The 19075-nt window shown below is 46.7% G+C and overlaps 2 protein-coding genes across 3 annotated transcripts in view; one reads left to right on the top strand and one right to left on the bottom strand.

Annotated features, from left to right (window-relative positions):
• The window catches only part of FOXP3 (forkhead box P3), a 62089-nt gene extending 58542 nt beyond the window's left edge, over positions 1–3547 (top strand). Inside the window, exons 10-11 of the mRNA XM_029607517.1 lie at positions 2935–3056; positions 3261–3547. Of these exons, the coding sequence (XP_029463377.1) occupies positions 2935–3056; positions 3261–3336 (198 nt within the window). The 3' untranslated portion in view covers positions 3337–3547. The remainder of the gene's footprint in view (positions 1–2934; positions 3057–3260) is intronic.
• A 100-nt stretch (positions 3548–3647) lies between these two features.
• The window catches only part of CCDC22 (coiled-coil domain containing 22), a 45625-nt gene continuing 30197 nt past the window's right edge, over positions 3648–19075 (bottom strand). For both annotated transcript variants that reach the window (XM_029607493.1, XM_029607502.1), the window contains 11 exons: positions 11216–11422; positions 10904–10975; positions 10639–10758; positions 10393–10512; positions 9000–9116; positions 8805–8906; positions 5309–5416; positions 5072–5167; positions 4852–4911; positions 4669–4743; positions 3648–4202 (listed from right to left, as the gene is read on the bottom strand). In XM_029607493.1, the coding sequence (XP_029463353.1) occupies positions 4089–4202; positions 4669–4743; positions 4852–4911; positions 5072–5167; positions 5309–5416; positions 8805–8906; positions 9000–9116; positions 10393–10512; positions 10639–10758; positions 10904–10975; positions 11216–11422 (1191 nt within the window). In that variant the 3' untranslated portion in view covers positions 3648–4088. The remainder of the gene's footprint in view (positions 4203–4668; positions 4744–4851; positions 4912–5071; positions 5168–5308; positions 5417–8804; positions 8907–8999; positions 9117–10392; positions 10513–10638; positions 10759–10903; positions 10976–11215; positions 11423–19075) is intronic.

The raw sequence follows: 19075 nt of genomic DNA, 5'->3' as shown, positions 1-19075 counted from the left end.
AGATGCACGCATACTCGCTCAAGGGTAGGTCGCAGTCATATGTGCACAAGTACCTGTGCAAAAATATGCTCCAAATTTAGGTTGCAGCTTTACACATTCAAGTCTAGGCCACAGGCGTATGCACTCAAATCTAGGCTGCAGCCTTGCATGCACAGGTCCCCACGCATGCAACTGTCACATGGCGAGAATGTATGCACATGCCTATGCACGCGAGAAAAGAGCTGCTGCAGCAGCCTACCATGCAGTTAAGCAAAGCCTGCTTGCTCCTTCAGCACATTTAAGTCTGGATTCGTTCAACATCCAGCATCAAAAATCAAAGGTCTGAAGAGCTTTTCAATAGCTTAGGCCTCTTGACCAGCCGAGAATCTGCATCCCCTGCTGCTTGTTCCACTAAACAAGCTTTGCACATAAGCAAGTTAAAACTGGCAGAAGACCTCTACCAGAATCAGAGACTCCTCCTCAGTGCAAGTGCCTCTCTGCAGGACAGAGAACTGTCAGCGATAGCTGAGATTCCCCTACCTCTTCCGTCGACCCTGCTAGGGAATCGAAAATGGCTGCCATTTTCATGCTAATGGGGAAAGCCTCAGCACTAGCCCATCACCCACAAGGCTCGTTTTACTGGTGTGGCCATGCTCGATGCAGAACCCCCCCCAAACGCCATGCCACTTTTGCCTCATGTGCACACTGTTCATTCCCGCACCTGCGGCACCCTCCAGCACCTCAACGGCAAGCAGGGCAACAGTCCCTCACCGCATGGAGCTGATATCCGATCTCCTCCGCAGGCAAAGAAGCTGCTGAAAAACCCAATGTTGAGCTCCCCAAGCTGCTAAGGAAGCTTCCCCCTCAGAACCTCACTGCTGCACAGTCATCTAAACTAGTTCCTTTTTTTTTTTTTTTAATTCTTCAAGAATAAATAAAGATACATAGAATCCAATACTTTCCTTTAGTGGAGAGTTTGCAGTTCCAGGAGTGCAGGCCACATGGCAAATCAGAAGAGAGCCAGACTTTAGAGACCCAACCCAGGACAAACCATATAAAAGGAATAAATTTTCTGCTCTACTGGGCTTGCAGTGCAGAACTGCCAGCAGGTCCCACCGCTGTCTCATAGGGGATGAGGAATCTGGACCACCAGATGTCCACCCCACGAACCTCCAGACCGAGCTATCACAAGGGTCACCAACTCCCTGCTCATCCACCTCAAACCAGGGGGGGGATGGCCCCACCAGGACCTCACAACTTCCTGGAGGATCCAGAAATTTTGTCCTTTAATCTTCTTTTTCTTTTTATATATGCCAGACTGCAGGTTTTACACCATCTATCTTCTGCTGGATCCAGAGATATACTGAGGGACTGCAGCTGGCACACTGGATTATGTACAGTGTCAGTGAAACTCTCTCTGTCTCCATCTGCTGGCAGGGAGGCAAAACCCAGGAGTCTGGACTCATCTGGGTATGTACAGGGAATGTCCATGTTTCTTTGGAATCCTGATGCTGCTATACCACTGCTGTTAGGCTTGTAATCGCCACTCCATGTAGGTTACTCCATTGCTATCGCAAGGCCGGTGCAGTCTTACCACTGCTGTTTGTGTCACTGCCAATCCATGCTAGTTACTCCCACACCTTCTTGGAAACAGACTGTTTGGATCTGCAGGCAGCTACATTTCGTCTCATCTCCTGCCAAGCCAAGGCATAGGTGCCATGCACTTCACCTTCTAAGCCAAAGCCCTGCCCATGAGTTTCCCCACCACCTCGCCCCCTTCTGACTCGCTGCCTCACACTTCATTTCCTGATCCACTAGCCCTTACATCTCAGCTCTTGACACACTAGCATCTCACCTCCTTCTGGACCTGGAGGTGCCTTGCTCCTCACTTTCTGATCAGCAGGCCCATCCACAGCTGCTTTGTGCCTCCCAGCTCACCTCCTAGCAGACTACCCCTGAGCTTTATTGCACCTCACCCCCTGACGAGCAGCTCCTTGTGACCCACCTCCTGGATCTGTAGCCTCACTGCTTGGGACACCTAATTGGTTGGAAAGATGGGGGCAATTATGAGAAGCGACAAAGTTTGTGTTGCTCAGAAGGACTCACTGGCAGCTATTTTTGTTTGGTGGGAGTGCTTCAAAGCTACGATCACACTAGAAGTAAACAAATGAGTTTTTTCCCCCCCCAATATCTGTCTTGGGACAGTTGACTGCACGAGATTGGACTATAGTCTTTTAATTTAAAATTGATTATTTTTCTGGAAATTACATTCTGCAAGCAGGAGAGGGATATACAAAGGTGCACAGTACCCAAGAGCACCTCTTGCCCTCTTATTATGCAGTGCCATGGACCCTTTTCCATTCACATTACCCCATTAAAGCTAGTGTCAAGTCACAGAAATCTGCACACCACCTGGTTTTTTGCCAAAACTGCACTCCCATGGATTTACTGCATAACAAACCCTCCCCAGCCACCAACACTATTATAGGGCCTATACCATGTTGATGTCAGGATGGGCACAGTTCCTGTGGTTACTCTCCCGCCACGGTGTTCGGGAGTGGACAACCACAGGCGCTGTGCCCATGAGTCCTGTAATGATGTTGCTGGGGGGGAGCGGCTATCAGGGTTATGTAGTAAATCCATGGGGGTGCAATTTGACAAAGAACAGGTGGTGTTCAGTTGACCAGGTGCATCTCCTAGGGCTGCTCACCATGCCCAGGGAGTGTGAGCAACTCATGGAGTTGTTTCTTGGTCCCCACCTCCCCCAAGTGTTGAAGTGGGCACATTTCCTTGGGTTGCCCTACACCCCTCAGTTTTGGGGAATAGGTACAGCTCACCCCTCCCCCCTCTACAAAGGGGCATAGTCACAGATCCTTAAGTTGCCCCCATCTTAGTGCTGCAAGACAGTAATGTTTCTTCCTAGATTCTCAGTCTCATTCATCTCCCCATCTGCAGAACGCTGTGCGTCACAACCTGAGTCTTCATAAGTGCTTTGTGCGAGTGGAGAACATGAAGGGGGCCGTGTGGACAGTGGATGAAATGGAATACCAGAGGAAGAGGGGGGCAAAACTGAGTAGGTAAGAGGAACGCTTGAGGCTTTTGGTTTCATGTGGTATATCAATTCTCTCTATTGTGTTTGTACTGGCACATACACATTCCATATGGTGCAGAGCACACTCGCATGTACACACTCATATTTTAAATGTCCTGAACTAAATGTGATCTTGTGCACATTTTATAGATCCTGGAGTTAAGATGTTTTCCCGATTTTGTCTGTCTAGGGACCAGGAAATGAAGCGGTATCTGTCCTCACAACTAACCACTAACATCTGGCCCCCTGCTACTTTTTCTCCATGATGATGAAAACTGGTGCCAGTGTATGGTAGCTTCCATCTTCAGCTTGAGCTTACGCCACTCGGCTCAACACCATAACCAAAACTGTACAGCCATCATCTGAAGCCACCTTCCCCAATATCTCCATCTCACTGCATAAGCATGTGTCTGCTCTGTGCGTCTTTAGTTACTGTACCGTTCGAAATGATGGCAGAAGCTCAGACTGGTTCCTAAAACAATCAGTGGAAGTCAGGCAGAGGTCCTGCAAGCTCAGCTCACACAAAAGGGGGAATGCACTGAACTCCCGTAGCAAAAGAGGTTCATGAGCAGATAACTTTCCTTTCCTTCCAGAGATGGGTTTTATTTTGGGGACACCAAAAACATACAAATTGTTAATTTGTAGCAAACATACAAATTAATAAACTCCAGCTATTACTTGGACTTCCTGTGCTCCCAGTGAACAGAGGGACTTGCCTTACAAAGACTGAGTGTGCATACAATTACATACATACTCACAGGTATCCAAATTTGATGGGGAGGAGTATGGAAAATTGAGCACACACACATATATATAAGAAAAAGTGGAACTATGCCCGCCTGCATCAGAGATTAGAGAGAAAACTGCCAGAATGATTGTCCATCCAACCACACTATAACTGGAGAGCACAGTTGTCAATGCTGCTGGCTCCTCCGCTTATAGTGTGGTCAACAGAACAATCTAAAAGACATACAAGAACATCAATCGCCTGTAGCTCTGGGTGCTGTCTTGTCCATTATCAGGCTTCTCTCACACGTGACAATAGGGCACAGTTCTCTTGTTTAATGCATTTATAATCTTCCAGAATCTTCTCCAAGTTACTCAGGGTCCTTTTCCCAGCCTCAGTCTCAATCTGGGGAAAGAAATGGATAGGGAGTAGTCAGTAGGATCTGGAAGGTGTGAGATGTCAGTGCTACCAATAAGAGCAGGACAGGCCTTGGAGGAGAGAAGAAAAGAAAGATAGGAGGAAGGACAGAGGTTGCAAGGGAAGAGAGGGCATCAAAGAGGCAGCCTTGGATGGCAAAGGGGAAGAGACAGCCTTATAGTGGGCCAGACAATCACTAATGGACAAAGTGGAAACAAAGGAGGTAGTCTCAGATGGAGAGAGCACCAGCTTTTGGGGGGGTGGGGGGGGGGGGGGAAGGAGATATGATGGGCACAGGATAAGAAGAAAGGGGGCAAAAGTAGCACATAGGGTGGGGTGGGATGGAAAGTATGCTCATTTTTCACTTGGTGGAGGTGAGGGTGGTGTCAGTTGACCTAGAGCCGATTCTGGAGACAGACTGAGGGTGGGGCGTCTCAGGACTTCCTTTAGTTACCTGTTCCTCCAGGTCTCGGATTCCTCGCATGATGGTCCCTGTGTCCTCAATGGTCTCTATCAGCTGGCTGCAGTTCTGAAGGTGAGAAATCATCACAACTATTGCATATGTAACATGCTCAGACAAATAGATGCGCATGCATGTATGCACACACACGCCGTACACACACACACACCCCCGAACCTCATGTAGTGCTGCCAGGTATTTGTAAGCTTTCCTCACTGCCTCATCACGCTTGGCATCCTGCAAAAACACAGAAACAAGCAGTGAGCTAAGACTGCAGGGAGCTCCCCCTCTCACAGGCCATAGATCTTTCAGGAAGGGAGAATAGATCAAAGATGGCATGCACAGCCTGGAAGCCATAAGGGCTGCAGCCTTACGCTGAGTGACAGGGTAAGCTCACCTTATACACCAGTTCATCAGTCACAGCAAAGGTACGGTCCAGCTTCCCGGTGAGGTTATTAATCTCCTTCTGAAGCTCCTTTGTGTCAGACAGAATCTAAAACCCAAAGCAAAAATGGCAATAAGGGAGGGAAGCGCAGACAAAAAATATTCAGTGGGAAGACGTAGGTGAAATGATCTCCTCATGAAACAGAGGTCAGATACCAGCTTCACGAAGGAGGGGTGTCTGCGATATTACCTTAGTGATCTCTTCCTTCTGTTTCTTAATATTGCCCACAATTTCCAAGATGCGCTGAGTGTAAGCTGCTCGAGAAACATCTTTGGGGAGATTCTCATGGTCTGTCAGCTGCATGGAAGAAATGGTATCATCAAACTACCAACACAAAATTCAAGCCCAAACAGACAAACTTCCTCTTCATCTCTCTCCAATCCTGCAACACAACTTCACTACATAGCCTCCCCCACTCTCACCACACCTCTAAACCCTCATGTGCCCCTAACTGATGACAAACCCCAAGTTCCCTTCATACCCAGAGCAGTCCAGATTCCTGGGTTCCCCCCCCCGACAGCAGATGGAGACAGTGGGAAAACGTTTTACTGACGCTATATATAAACCAGTGTGCCACCTGCAATCGGTGGGGGGGGGGGGGGGGGGGAAGGAAAAAAAAAAAAAAAAGAGGGAAAATAGTCTTCAGGATTCCTTCCAGGGAGTTGTTAGGTCCTGGTGGGGCCATCCTCCCTGGTTTTGAGGTGGACAAGCAGGGAGTTGGTGATCCTTCCGTTAGCTTGCTCATCCCTTCTTTGGGGCTGATAGCTGGTAGGCCGGTTCCCTCTCCCCCAGGAGAACCCGCTGAATCCGTATTAGGTCTGTTGGATGGCCAGCATTTGAGGAAAGTACTTGAATTTTTTCTTCTCTTGTTACTGTGCTCAGCCATTAAAGCTAAAAATAAAATTAAAAACCCACATCCCAACAAGAAGAATTGTTAGCCTAAGTGAGAGATCGGGTCTCTTTTTGAGCATGCAGTCGCGTCTTTGCTGGTGCTGCTCAGCGATCCGGGGGAGCAGGTGGTAAGCACGCCACATGGCTCCTCTCTGCATGCAGCTCCTGGCCTATCGGACCACCACACAGCTCCTGCCTGAGATGGTTATGGCGTGTGACCAGATCATGTGGAGAGTCAAGTGAGCATCTCTCCAGAGCTGGCCTGTGTTCCCGATGCGTCTCAGGAGGGGAAGGCAGTTAAGAGGTAGGTGCTACAATGGCTGCACACAAGACAGCTCTGAGGGCATCAGGGTCTACAGTGGAAGTTTCCCCCGTTAGCGCAGGAACAGCAGTCATTTTGGGGAAAGTAGCAGCGGTGGCAGAGGTTTCTGCAGAAACAAGAGATTCCCTATTTTCTTTATCACCAGGTGTGCAGGTCTCCGGGGAAAGGCAGGGAGCCTCTGAGACATAGGAGGATTCAGATAATTCCTCTGCCTTTTCTTCAGATTTCATCTTGTTTTTGCACAAGGCTTATTTGGCCAGGAAAGCAGGTGATAAGATGTCTCATTCCCAGAATCACCCTAAGGGTGATTCTGGGAATTCTTGTCACCTGGTGATTCTTGTCACCTAAGGGTGATTCTTGTCCAATAAAAAGGCCTAAGGTCTCCGGGAAGAGGAGACCTTCTGGGAATATCAACTCACCCAGATAATTCCAGGGAGGATTCTGATGGCTCTGAAGTTTCAGAGGCTTCACCAGATGACTCTCCTAGAGCAGGATCTACTCCGGATTTGTCTGGGATGGATAATGGTCCAGAGGAGGTGCTAGTGGCCAAAGGGGACAACCCTAAGGTGGTTTGCTTTTCTGTAAGGAAGAACTCTGTCCCTTGATTCCACATGTTCTTAAGGAACTGAGCATCAAGATTCCACCAGATGAGTCAGATAGAAGAAGCAGACCTTGTTATGGTTGGTTTGAAAGGTCTGGCAAAGGCTTTTCCTTTCCACAAGTCAGTGAGGAAATTGGTGTTCAGGGAGTGGGACACTCCTGAGACAGACCTGAAGGTTGGTAGAGCTATGACTAAATTATATCCATTGCCCGAACAGACACTTCCAAAAGTGGATGCTTCGATGTCGGTTGTGACCAAAAAGACCACCATTCTGCTAGCTGGCTCAGTTGTGCTGAAAGATGTTCAGGACCAGAAATTGGACGTCGATCTCAAGAGAATTTTTGAGGTTTTGGCTTTAGGCATACACACTGCAGTTTGCAGTAGCTTTATGCAAAGCTTGTTTGCTTTGAGTCCAACACTTGCAGGAGAAGGAGCTACCTCTGCTTCTGCAGAGAATCAGGCAAAGCAGTTGGAGGCAGCAGTGGCATATTTGGCGAATGCCCTGTATGACCCAATCAGAACGTCTTCCAGGATTATGTCAGTGGTGTTGGTCAGGCGACTGCTTTGGTTGAGAAACTGGTCAGCTGGTGTATGGTCCAAGTCAGTCAGGAGGCTCTCCTATTCAAGGGCAAATTCCTGTTTGGAGAGGACTTGGATCAACTTGTAAAGCATCTCGGAGAGTCCAAAGAGCATAAGTTGCCAGAGGACAGGTCAAAGGGTGGAAGAAGATCCTTTCCCACATGTTCTTGTTTTCGGAATAATATTATTAGAAGATTTCACCAAAATAAGGCCTCCTTTTGGCCCCAAAGACAGAGTTGAAGCAGAGCGCAGTCTTGGGGGGCAGTCCTTTCATTGTGGATGGAAGTCAACCCTGGTCAGGGAACCGGAGGAACCAAGTCACAGTGAAGTGAGGCCAGTCCACTCTTACATTAGAGCCATTGGGGGTCATTTGATTCTTTTTTATGAGTGAACCCGAAGGTTGTTTCTGCGTTGCAACTTAATCTAATGGTGGAGCTTCCGGCCTTTCCAGATTTGGATTCATCCGCGTCTCAGTGAAGAAACATTGGATGCTGTATGTACAGTGGGCATTGTAGAGGTACCACAAGGTAACTAATAGTTTCCGTTTATCAGATCGCCTTTGTGCTTTGGAATGGTCCGAAGAAAGAAGCTATTGCCTTGGCTTATATTTGTAAGGGTCACCTTGTAGCAGAAGGTTTGAAGGCTCATTCAACTCGCTCTTAGGCGACTTCCTGGGCCGCGTGTCAACAGGTGCCCCCCGCAAGAGATTTGTCTGGCGTCTACTTAGAAATGGCTGCGCATTTTCGCAGGCATTATTGTTTGGATGTCTGGGCTCCTGATTCCATGGACTTTGGTTGAGACTGTCTCAGTCCCACAGAAGCTTGGGTACATCCCAAGAGTCTGGACGGATCTGAGTATGAACAGGAAAGGAAAACTGGGTATCTTACCTGTGCTCATACTGATATTTAATGTATAATGCAGAGTTGTTGAGGGATTCAGTGATGTTCTCCTTTGTTGTTGGAAAGGCTTGCCGATTTCTGCCTTGGAGGTTTCACCTTTTCCCCTGCTTTTTGTGGGGGGGTTGGAATCTTACATTATTACTGTTTCAGTCTAATCATCTTGGCTTGGTTGCAGGTGAAACACTAAAGAGACTGAAGTGGCACACTAGGTTATATGCAGTGTCAGTGAAACTTTTTTTCTGTCTCCATCTGCTGGCACCAGGAGACTGGACTGATCTGTGGTATTACAGGAATGAAAATTAGCAGGTAAGAACCATTTTTCCTATCCCTGCACCTGCCAATGATGACCTAAAGCCCAGTTATTTAATAAATAAATAAATAAATAAAACTTACCAGCTGTTTGTACAGCACTTCCTTGCGTTTGGCTTCTTCGGCTGCTGCCCGGATCTGCTCATGTACTTCCTTAATATCTGAGAGTCTGCGTGAGGATTCCAGCTGCAGGGACAAACAGGTACCTGTAAACAGGATGGCGGACTAGGGAAGAGACAGTTTTGCTTCAACAGGAGGGTTCAGAAATATGCAAGTTACCTCTCTGCTGTGGTGCAGCTTCTTCAGCTCACGGTGCTGCTCGATAAGAGGTACTCGATGCTTCTCCCACTGGCTGGCAAGATGGACAATGCGCTTTGTGCTGCTTTCCACAACCAACTGAAGACAAACGACACTCGTTAGCAAAGGATCCCTCGGGAGACACCCCATCTGCACATAGCCTGTCCCGACCCCGATAGCCCATTACTATTTATTTCATCATTTTTTATTTATTTCAGATTTTTATATACCGGCATTCGAGACAGCAGTCACATCATGCTGGTTCACATAAAACAGGGGTGCATAGTAAACATAACTATAACAATGGTGCGGAAAAGGCAGTTACATATAACAGGGTGATAAGAACTTGGCTGAGAAGGAAGAGAAAGGACAGGATTAATTCACACAGGTAAACGATAGAAGATAAGGTTAACCATGGAGTAGTTGGAGAATAGTTAACCATGTTGGAGATTAATTAACCATGGTGTAGTTGGATAGCATCTTCCCTGCCTTGACAAAGGCCACCCAAGGTGGCGAATAACGAATTATCAAAAAACAATAACCAAGTGGTGTACAAAGTGAAAGCAATACATAATAAAACAAACAGAAATCCCAGCACTGCCAGTTAGGTGCCAACTCCACCCCATTACTTCCCATAGCTACCAAGGATAAAGCCAGATTTTAACCCTTTTACAGAAGGCCAAATAATCCCCTTCCTGCCTAACCTGAAGAGGAAAAAAAAATTCCATAATGTTGGTGCCACTACAGTAAAAGTTCTGGCACCAACCCTTACCCCGCCCTTTACCACCTTAAAGGATGGGATATTTAACAACCCATCCTGGCTTCAACGCAACTATCTCTTTGGCTCATACCAGCTCAGCACCTCTCAAAACACTAAAAACAGATGTTTCACTGGAAGCCAAATGTAAATTATGTAATACTGGAGTAATGGGGCAACGGGCAGGAGGAATCAGACCTATCCTTGCTGCGGCATTTCGGACCACCTGAAGCTTATGCGAGAGTCTCACAGGGAGACCAATGCACAGGCCATTACAGCAGTCCAACTGAGATCTAATAGTCGCTCACATTACCGCCTTAAAAGCGGTGAGATTTAGGAAAGGTCACAGTCTTCTAATCAACCTTAATTTAACAAGGCATTTTGTACTACTTGAGATACATGCGTCTCCATGCTTGGCTGAGCATCCATGTGCACGCTCAGATTTCTCACCTCTAAAAGCTGATGCATGGAGGTCATTAGGCACTGGAATAGAAATAGGTAAAACCTCTAGGTCACCATTCCCAAGCCTCAAAATATCAGTCTCCAGAGAATCCCTCTGCCGTCACCGCACAGCCCATAGCCTCACTGAGGCAGCTGCTCTCCAGATGCAGGCCGTACCTGTAATTTATTCAGATTGTTTTCCGCGTCGGACAGAAGATCTGCAGTCTGTCTCTTCACCTTCGCCGTGTCTTCCTTCTCTGCTAAGCGCAGCTCCGATTGCTTTCTTGTGTCTTCGACCTGCAGGAGGAATGAAAAGCCAGAGAGAGATCTCTCAGGAACCCCCTTTCAGAGCTTTGTTTCTCTGTGCCCTCACTCTGTTTGTTGTAAGTACCGCTGTCCGCCCCCCTGCTCCCCTCTTCTCACCTGCATCAGACTGAGGTTCAGTTTCTTCACTTCTGCTCCCGCTTCTTCGATCTGCGCCGACAGATGTTCTAGCTGCTGCTGCAGCGATGTCGCTTCCTCTTCCTGCTGCGTCCGATTATCCTAGAGGCAATGCAGGATCAGGAAACCAGTTACAGGCATTCATCCTGCAGTGTACAGTGTGCCCACTTTGCACCCCTCCCCCCCTTGCCCACATACTTAGCATCATGCTAAGGCTGACGTGCTGGTCTGCTTGCTCAAGGTTTACCTGATCAGGCTTCCTGCTGGAGGGGAGACTTTCCACTGCGACTGGCATCATACCAGCTGACGATGCCAACTCCTGTCGAGAAAAGAATCACAGCTAGATAAGACTCACAAGACGACAAGAGGAGGGGAGAGAAGGGAAGGGCAAACCAAGAGAAGAGGAGAGGGGAGACATGAAACCAGCAGGAAAGAGAGGTGGTAAGATAACCATGAGAGCCAAAGAATGAGAAATAAAGACAGCATATCAGGAAGAGAGGCAGGAAAGAATGAAAGCAGGCGAGATGGTGATTTGGGGAGGGGGGGGAACTGGATTTACCGATTTGAATGTGAACCTCTCGGTGCGTGTAAAGCGGGACCCCTTGCCCTGCTCTTGCTTGCCTCCGCTGCCAAAAGATTTGAGAGCAACCTTGAGGTCTTCAGAGGCTCCTGTTGAGAGCCGAGAGTCTGTGGGGCGCTGCGAGCACTGGCGCAGCTGATCCTGAACTCGCTTCTGCAGACGCAGACGCTTTCGCTGCCAGTACTCCTGCAAGGAAGGGAAAGAATGTCAGAGGGATTTGCCCGTGACCCCCAAAGGGGGGACAAAGTGTAAGGCAAGCATGCACAGTTGACGAACCTGTGAGGAGAGAATGCAAGGGGCACACACTGCCCATAATGATACACTGAGCTACCCATTATCTGCATATTGCAATAACCTCAGGTCCCATAACTCTTCACACTCCCCCTCCACTACCCCCATCACCTTAGATAGGGCTGGAAAAAAAAACAGGGCACCAAGTCACCCAAACTTCAACAGCTGCTGCTGAGCTGCAGACAGAGAGAGAGAAAGCAGAGGAGAAAGGCAGAAGAAAAAAGGGAAAAGTTGGAAGAGAAAAGCAAAAATATCTACTTTTTTAAATGAAAAAAAAAGTTAAAATCCTCCCCAAAGCAAAAATAAAAAGCCTAGGGGGAAAAAAAAAAAAAAAAAAAAAAGAGGCTACAGTTTTTGGATTTTTTTTTTTAACCCTGGCTAAGAATTTTAACTAGCACCAAATCTTTCTAGAAATGTTTCAACATCTGAGCTCAGGACTCGCAGCCTATCCCCTCCTCCTCCCTCCATCCATTACATTTTATTTATTCGTTTACATTTGTAAACCGCAAAATTGCAAGGCATTCAGTGCCATGAACTGCATATAACAGACAATAAAATATTATTATAATAAAACATATATATATATATATATATATATATATATATATATATATATATATGAGGAGTCTGTCTGTGGCCTCCAGCTGGCACTCTGAACAGTGGAAGTATTGTGCTGACATGATGCTCTGTCTGTGAAGGCGCACACACACACACGCATACACAAAATCTCACCCCAAACATACTCATGCACATACATGGGGCCTTTTCTTCAGCCACCGCTATCCTCTTTTCATCTGACACAGGATAGGGCAGAGTTTCCCCAAACTAGGGGTCAAGACACCAAATGGGGGTCATAATCTTTAGCTGGGGGCCACAAGTACCTCAAAGGCCAGAACTCTTCAGTAAAAAGCATTAGTAGAAGTTAGCATGGGGCCTTTGAGCCAGTACACATCACAAGCCTTGTGGAGGCCCTGCCCTTGCATGAATTTCTGGGCTAACAGGAAGCCCTGCACGAGGAGAGATCAGGACCACTGCAGGGCCTGTGAGCTTGCACTGGCTCACAGTCTCAAAGCTGACTGTCATTCTTAATGTTGTTGCCACTTGCAGGTTACAATCAGGTTTGGGACCAGCCATGAGGGGAAGGGTGGACTGAGTGTGCACAGGGAGACTGCCACTCCTTATCCACTACTGAATCTACACAAGAGAAAAATATTGCCCCTGTCAGTAGCCAGCCCTCTCTTCTTACCAGTTGCCATTCACTTTTGGCCCAGGGTCAAAAGTAAAATGTTGCCGCTGACCCTGACAAGGGGGTGTGTTTAGAAGAAGGGCTGTTTGAAGGGAGGGATCAGATGCAGGAGGGGTTTGAGGGTTGGATCGGCTATGGAAGGTGAGGGGGTATATAAGAGAAGAGCCAGGAGTGAGAGGAATCAATTGGAAGGGCTATGAAAGAAAGGTTGGAGAGGACGAGGTGAGGCTGGAAGGTGAGAGAGAGAGAGGAGATGGACTAGAGGGAGGGGATAAAGGATCAACTGGGGGCTATAAAAGAAGTGAGTGTGTGGATCAATTGGGGGTTATTTTATTTATCTTCGGCTTTCCAGCACTTCAAAGTGGATTACATTAAGGTACTGTAGGTATTTCCCTGTTCCCAGAGGGCTCACAATCTAGTTTATACCTGAGGCAATGGAGGGTAAAGTGACTTGCCCAAAGTCATAAGGAGCAGCGGTGAGATTTAAACCCTGGTTTTCCTGGTTCATAGCACGCTGCTCTAACCACTAGGCTGCTCCTCCACTTATAAAAATGGCTGAGAGATGAGAATGGATCAGCTGAGAGGATATGAGAGAGAGAGAGAGAGGATGGGGTGAGAAAGTAAGAAAGTGAGAGGTGCTCAGTTACAGGGGCAGAGATTGAGAGAGGAGGTCCTCTGGAGGGGATAGAGGATGAGAGAAAGGATCGATTGGAGAGGGTGGAGGGTAAAAGTGAAGTGATTATTGGAGAGGGACTGCACCCTTGCTAATTTTGTTTTTGTCGACCTCTAGAGTCATTTGAATTTTCAAGTTCTAAAATGGGCTCAAATGACTACAATTTTTGATGGGCTAGGCTCTGGGGAAACCCTTTTCTTCTTTGGCAGCTGTAGAATGGGATCCCACGGCAACCCTCTATTTCTTTGCCTGCTGTGGGGTGGGAATATCTGTGGCAACCATTCTCCAGGCCCTTTCAGCAGCCACAAGATGGAGTCCGGCAGCAGCCAGCAACAGGGGAAGTCTAATATACCGTCAATGTACTTTAGAGAGAGATTCTCTAGCTATCAGGCCAATACAACACTGTGCGCTGGCCACGGAGCACGGCTCAATGCGCGTTTTGGACGTGCATCCATAACTCACTATACAAAACGGGGGTTGGGGGGGGTCACATGATGCAGTGCTGCTCCAAGGCCCCACTCCCTTTATCTGAGGCCATTGACAACCCCCCCGCCCCCCTCCCCAAGGCAATTAGAGGCATCTTACATGCCCTGCTGTCTATTCTGGTAGCTGGGGATCCGCCAGTCTTTTTTCTCATGCTTCTGAGAGCAGCGGATGGCGGCTAAATCGATCCGCAAGGATAAGCAGAAAACCGGGACAATTCCCAATATGACGAACCACCCAAGCGCTTCTCCGTCGCCGCAGAAGACAGCAGGAGACTCAGACAGCTTGGCAGCAGTGATGCTACCGGCGATAGATGACAGACTGAGTAAGCTATACTCCCGATTCAATGAAATTCAATTTTTACTTACCGATCATACCCGGTGGCTTACTGAGGCGAAGCCAAGATACAGGTCCGAGTGCGATTTTACTGCGGCCCGGGCAGAGTTGACAAAAATATATGAGCTAAAAAGCTAGAGGATTTGGCGAACTGCGCGCATTGCGGCAATATTAGAGTCATCAGGCTCCCTGAAGCTATTTCGGAATGCAATTTAAGGAGTCTCTTAGAACAATGGCTGCCGCGATCACTGAGCTCCGGATTGAGTGTGTGCACCGCGTGGGGAGTTGCTCCGGAGATCAGGATAGGCAGAGGCCAGTATTGGCCAAGATCTTGAATTTTCACCACAAAGAGGAACTTTTGAGATTGTTCCGGCAGCACAGTGCGATAGAATATGAGAGGCACACAATTCTTCTGTTCCCAGAATACTCCCCAGTGGTATCAGCGTGACCGAGAATTCGCCCTATTATGCTCTCAGCTAGTGTAACACCAAATTAAAATTGTACTGTAATACCCAGCGCGACTCAGAGTGACCCACGATAACAAGGTTCATTTTTATGATTTAGCGTGGGAGGCGCAAGCTTTCTTTCACACAAAGCTGAAAGAAACAGAAAGGCCAGCAGTCAGTGCTACTTGAAGTTGGGGGCGATCTGGTGATTTGCCACAGCGAGCTCTCTGCTATGGAGATTTGCAGTTGACAGTATCCAGCCTTTTGTTGATCGCACTCATGACTGGACAGAGTTAAATGTTTTATTTGGGAGCTCCTCTGAGGGCCAGTTGTAGGCCCATGACGGGAGGGGTGGTTGTGGTGATGGGAGTTCATTTTTTCTGTTTTTTTCTTTCTAAGTGGAGCCCTAATGCAAAATATGCAGGGGTCTCCCTTGTTGCTCATGGTTGAGCTTGCGTTGTTAAAAGGGGTTATACTCTGTGGGGGGCTGGAGGAAGGGAAGGGGGGAGGGGGATAGAAGCCCTGCTCTGCAGAGGATTTTGGTTGTCCCATTATTCAGAGAGACTCCAATGCGTTTGGTAAATTCTCCGATGGAGCAGACATTCTGGTTAGGGTCTAGGCTGGGGGGGCCCTGACTGGTTCTTCTTTTATATGTTTGGCAACAGTTCCATTTTCTCCGAAGCTCGATTGGGGGTGTGTAAATGGCTGCAACCACACAGTGCGCCACGTGGAACGTGTGTGGTATAGGATCCGTAACTAAGCAGTTTAAAGCACTGCAAGCTTTGCAGAGATGGAAGGTACATATAGCAATGCTGCAGGAAACTCGGCTTGATGCCACTGAACACCCAAAATTATGTAGGCAATGGGTGGGAACGTCATGCTCCGCCCAATCAGATTCCAAGAAAGCGGGGGAGGCAATTTTAATTGGGAAGACAATTGCTTTTCAAGAATCCCGGGTCACTGCTGATATTGATGGCCATTATGTCACTGTTGAATGTAACCTATATGGGAAACTAGTGGTACTATGCAATATATATACCCCAAAAACTATGACCTTGTGTTTTTCCAGACATTTGTGAAACTTTTGGCACCACATCTGCATATCCCAATGGTGGCTGGGGGATTTTAATGGATGCCAGCTTGGACATGTCACAACCGGCACGGGCACTGCCGCAGGGTTTAAGGGGATCCCATATCTGTGTTCTGCGCTAGATTTGGTGGATGCTTGGCACCCTTTAAAGAATTTACACATATTTCTAGGACGCACAATACCCAATCCAGGATTATTTGTTAGTGGATAGGGGAACTTTCTCTAAGGTGGTGGAAGCACAGATTGGGCCCCTGATAATATCCGATCATGCGCTCGTCTGGTTTGATCTGAAGGGATTTAGGCCAGATCAGATGAGCCATATGTGGGATTTTCCTAAATCTTTATATCATGATCTACAGTTCCACACTTATCTACAGAAAAAGCGGGATGACTGTCTTGATTAATCGGGAACACCAAGTCTTGCCGTGCTTCTGGGAAACGGCAAAGGCGGTGCTATGGTGGGTATATTATTTCATACCTGGCAGCCAAGAAGAGGTCCTTAACTATGGAAATGTTTTCTATGGAAAAGCGTCTTTATGACGCAAAAAAAAGATATGATCTCAATCTGAGTGCAAGTACGCAGCATCAGTTTTTTGACATACAAGTGGCTTTAAATATGCGGTTACACCAGAGAGCAAAGAAGGAACTGATGTACTATTAAGGGGAATTTTTTCAACATGGCAGCAAGATTGGTAGAACCTTGGTGAAGTTGACCAGGATGTTTGGTGAACTCTGGGCCGGGCATTAGCAAAATTTTCAGGGATTTTTATCAGGACCTTTATATGGCGACCCCAGGCTCTGAGCCGGAGATCTCTGATTATTTGAGTTCTGTGGGACTACCTCGGCTAACAGATGACCAACTGAGGCAGCTTAATCAACCTGTTCAGCTACAACAGCTCGCACAGGAAATTAAAGCAGCAAAGCTCCTCAAGATGCCAGGGCCGGAAGGCCTTCTCGATGAATTTTACAAATTATTAGTGATAAAACTGATAAAGCCCTTGGGGAAGATGCTTTTGCATTTAGTCGATGCACAGAGGTTTCCTTTGGTACCAAATAGCACCATGATAACTCTAATACCTAAAGAAGGGTGTGATTTAACTGTTCCGGATCTTTTCGTCCCATTTCACTTATTAACTTTGATATAAAACTTCTAGTGAAGGTTATGGCCAACAGTCTAGCAAAATTTCTGCCAGGGCTTATTGGATCCGAGCAAACTGGTTTGGTTCTGGGTTATTATATTGGTACAAATATGCGAAAAAGTATAGCATCCTTGATCAGCAGTAAGCATAATAAAACTCTCGTCCATGCTGTTCAGTCTAGACGAAGAAAAGGTGTTTGATACGTTGGAATGGAACATTATGTTTAAAACACTAGATGCCTTTGGCATTTCAGGGTATTTCCTCCAGGAGATACGTACTTTGTATCATGACCCCCGAGCTTACATGTCAATTAATGGGGGCCTATCGAAAGAGTTTTCTCTGGGTAGGAGGTCTAGGCAAGACTGCCCTCTGTCGCCATTGCTATTCATCCTTTCTTTGGAGCCCCTTTTATGTTGGATCCGTAACAATGGAGATATTGTGGGGTTTCCCATTGGGGAGCACTCCCGAGCCTGCTTTAAAATCTGTTTTTGTGGACAATATTTTCCCGCGTGTATTGGAACCATGAAAATCCATGTCAGCCCACTTAACAGAGGTGGAGGCATATGGGAACCTAGCTGGTTTTAAGTTGAACTTAGGCAAGTGTGAGATTCTTCCAACTGACCAGAATATGAGGCTGAATTGGGAAAGAAGCTTTCCGATGTGATGGGTCTCTGATTCTTTCACATGCTTAGGTATTACTTTAATTACTGCTGATCTGGCACACTTATGTAAGATTAACTTTCAGAAACTGCTCCAGTTGACCAAAAAGGCCCTGCAGACTTGGCAGATTTTCCACTCTCTCTGTTGGGCAGGATAAATTTATTTCAAAATGATTACTCTACCCAAGTGGCTTCATCTGTTTCAAATCATTCCATGTTATTTCACATGTGGCAAATGCATCACGTGCAGTCACGTATTGAAGATTCAATTTGCTTTACCCAATAACACCAGAACTCATTACCTTCATGGACATCATACATGCAACTCCAAACAGGTAACCTATGCTATAGTATGCCCCTGCAATAAAAATTTACCTTGGTCACACTAAGAGGGGCTATAAAAAACCAAAATGATCCAACCTGCAAGTTGCATTTGTATCAGGAAAATGGAAGCCCCGGTGGTTCAGCATTGGACAGAGCACAATCAATCAGTCCGTCCAAGATTTAACATTTTTTGTTATATAGCAATTCAATTTGACAAGAGGGGGTGATATTTCCTTTCAGTTATAAAGAAGAGAACAAAGATCCATCTCTACCAATGGGTCACAGGTCTTCCTAAGGAGTTAAATAATACCACTGAATGGGAGGCATTTTTTTTTTTAAATAAGACTGCTCCTTACTATAACCCTTAAGTATAACAAAGTCCACATTCATCACCATTATACTTAAATTGCTAACTCATTTGCTGGGTCTTTATCACCACATGGAAACAGTATAGATGGCTGGGGAAACATCCTTACCTGCAGACAAGAAAAGATTCTTAGAACATAGTGAAACCAAATTGGCAAGATCACAAATATACAACGGGAGGCAGTACTCTTAATGAGTTCTGTGGTTTGTAGCTCTCCACAGGGGTCAAGAAAGCTTTATACAAACTGATCTCCAGGAGCCCTATGTCTGGAGCTCTCCACAGAGATCAATACAGGTCTATACAAATTACCACCAGACCCAAACAGCTAAGAGCCCCGATGTGACACTAACAACACTGCGTTCCTACTGCAAGGAGGCACTGAAGTCTGCTAGATACAGCTCTGGCAAACAGACATGAGAAGGTTTCCAACACGCTGAGAAGGTACTACAACTCTATGTTAAAAAAAAAAAAAAGTGAGGGGCACAGCTTCATAATTCCTTGTTTAAACTGAAGTCATGCATCCGAGCTTGCTATGGATATAGCTTTGGTAAATAGATAAAGAACTGTCTATTTAATGTGCTGAGGAGGAACTGCAACACACTTAAATTGACAGCAACACTGTGGCTACCAGTAAAAAGTGAAAGGCATAGTTTATGGTCTTGAACTTTAAACATTTAATTGTTCTCAGTTACGAGTTCAATCAAGCAGGGATTTCAGAATTAACAATTAGATATACATTTTTGCTTTCAGTCATTGGAAATTCACATAAGGTTATGCTGTATTTG

The sequence above is a fragment of the Rhinatrema bivittatum genome, chromosome 1 (assembly GCF_901001135.1).
Source record: "Rhinatrema bivittatum chromosome 1, aRhiBiv1.1, whole genome shotgun sequence".
In the NCBI taxonomy this organism is placed as follows: Eukaryota; Metazoa; Chordata; class Amphibia; order Gymnophiona; family Rhinatrematidae; genus Rhinatrema; species Rhinatrema bivittatum.
This window is presented reverse-complemented; position numbering and strand designations above follow the sequence as displayed.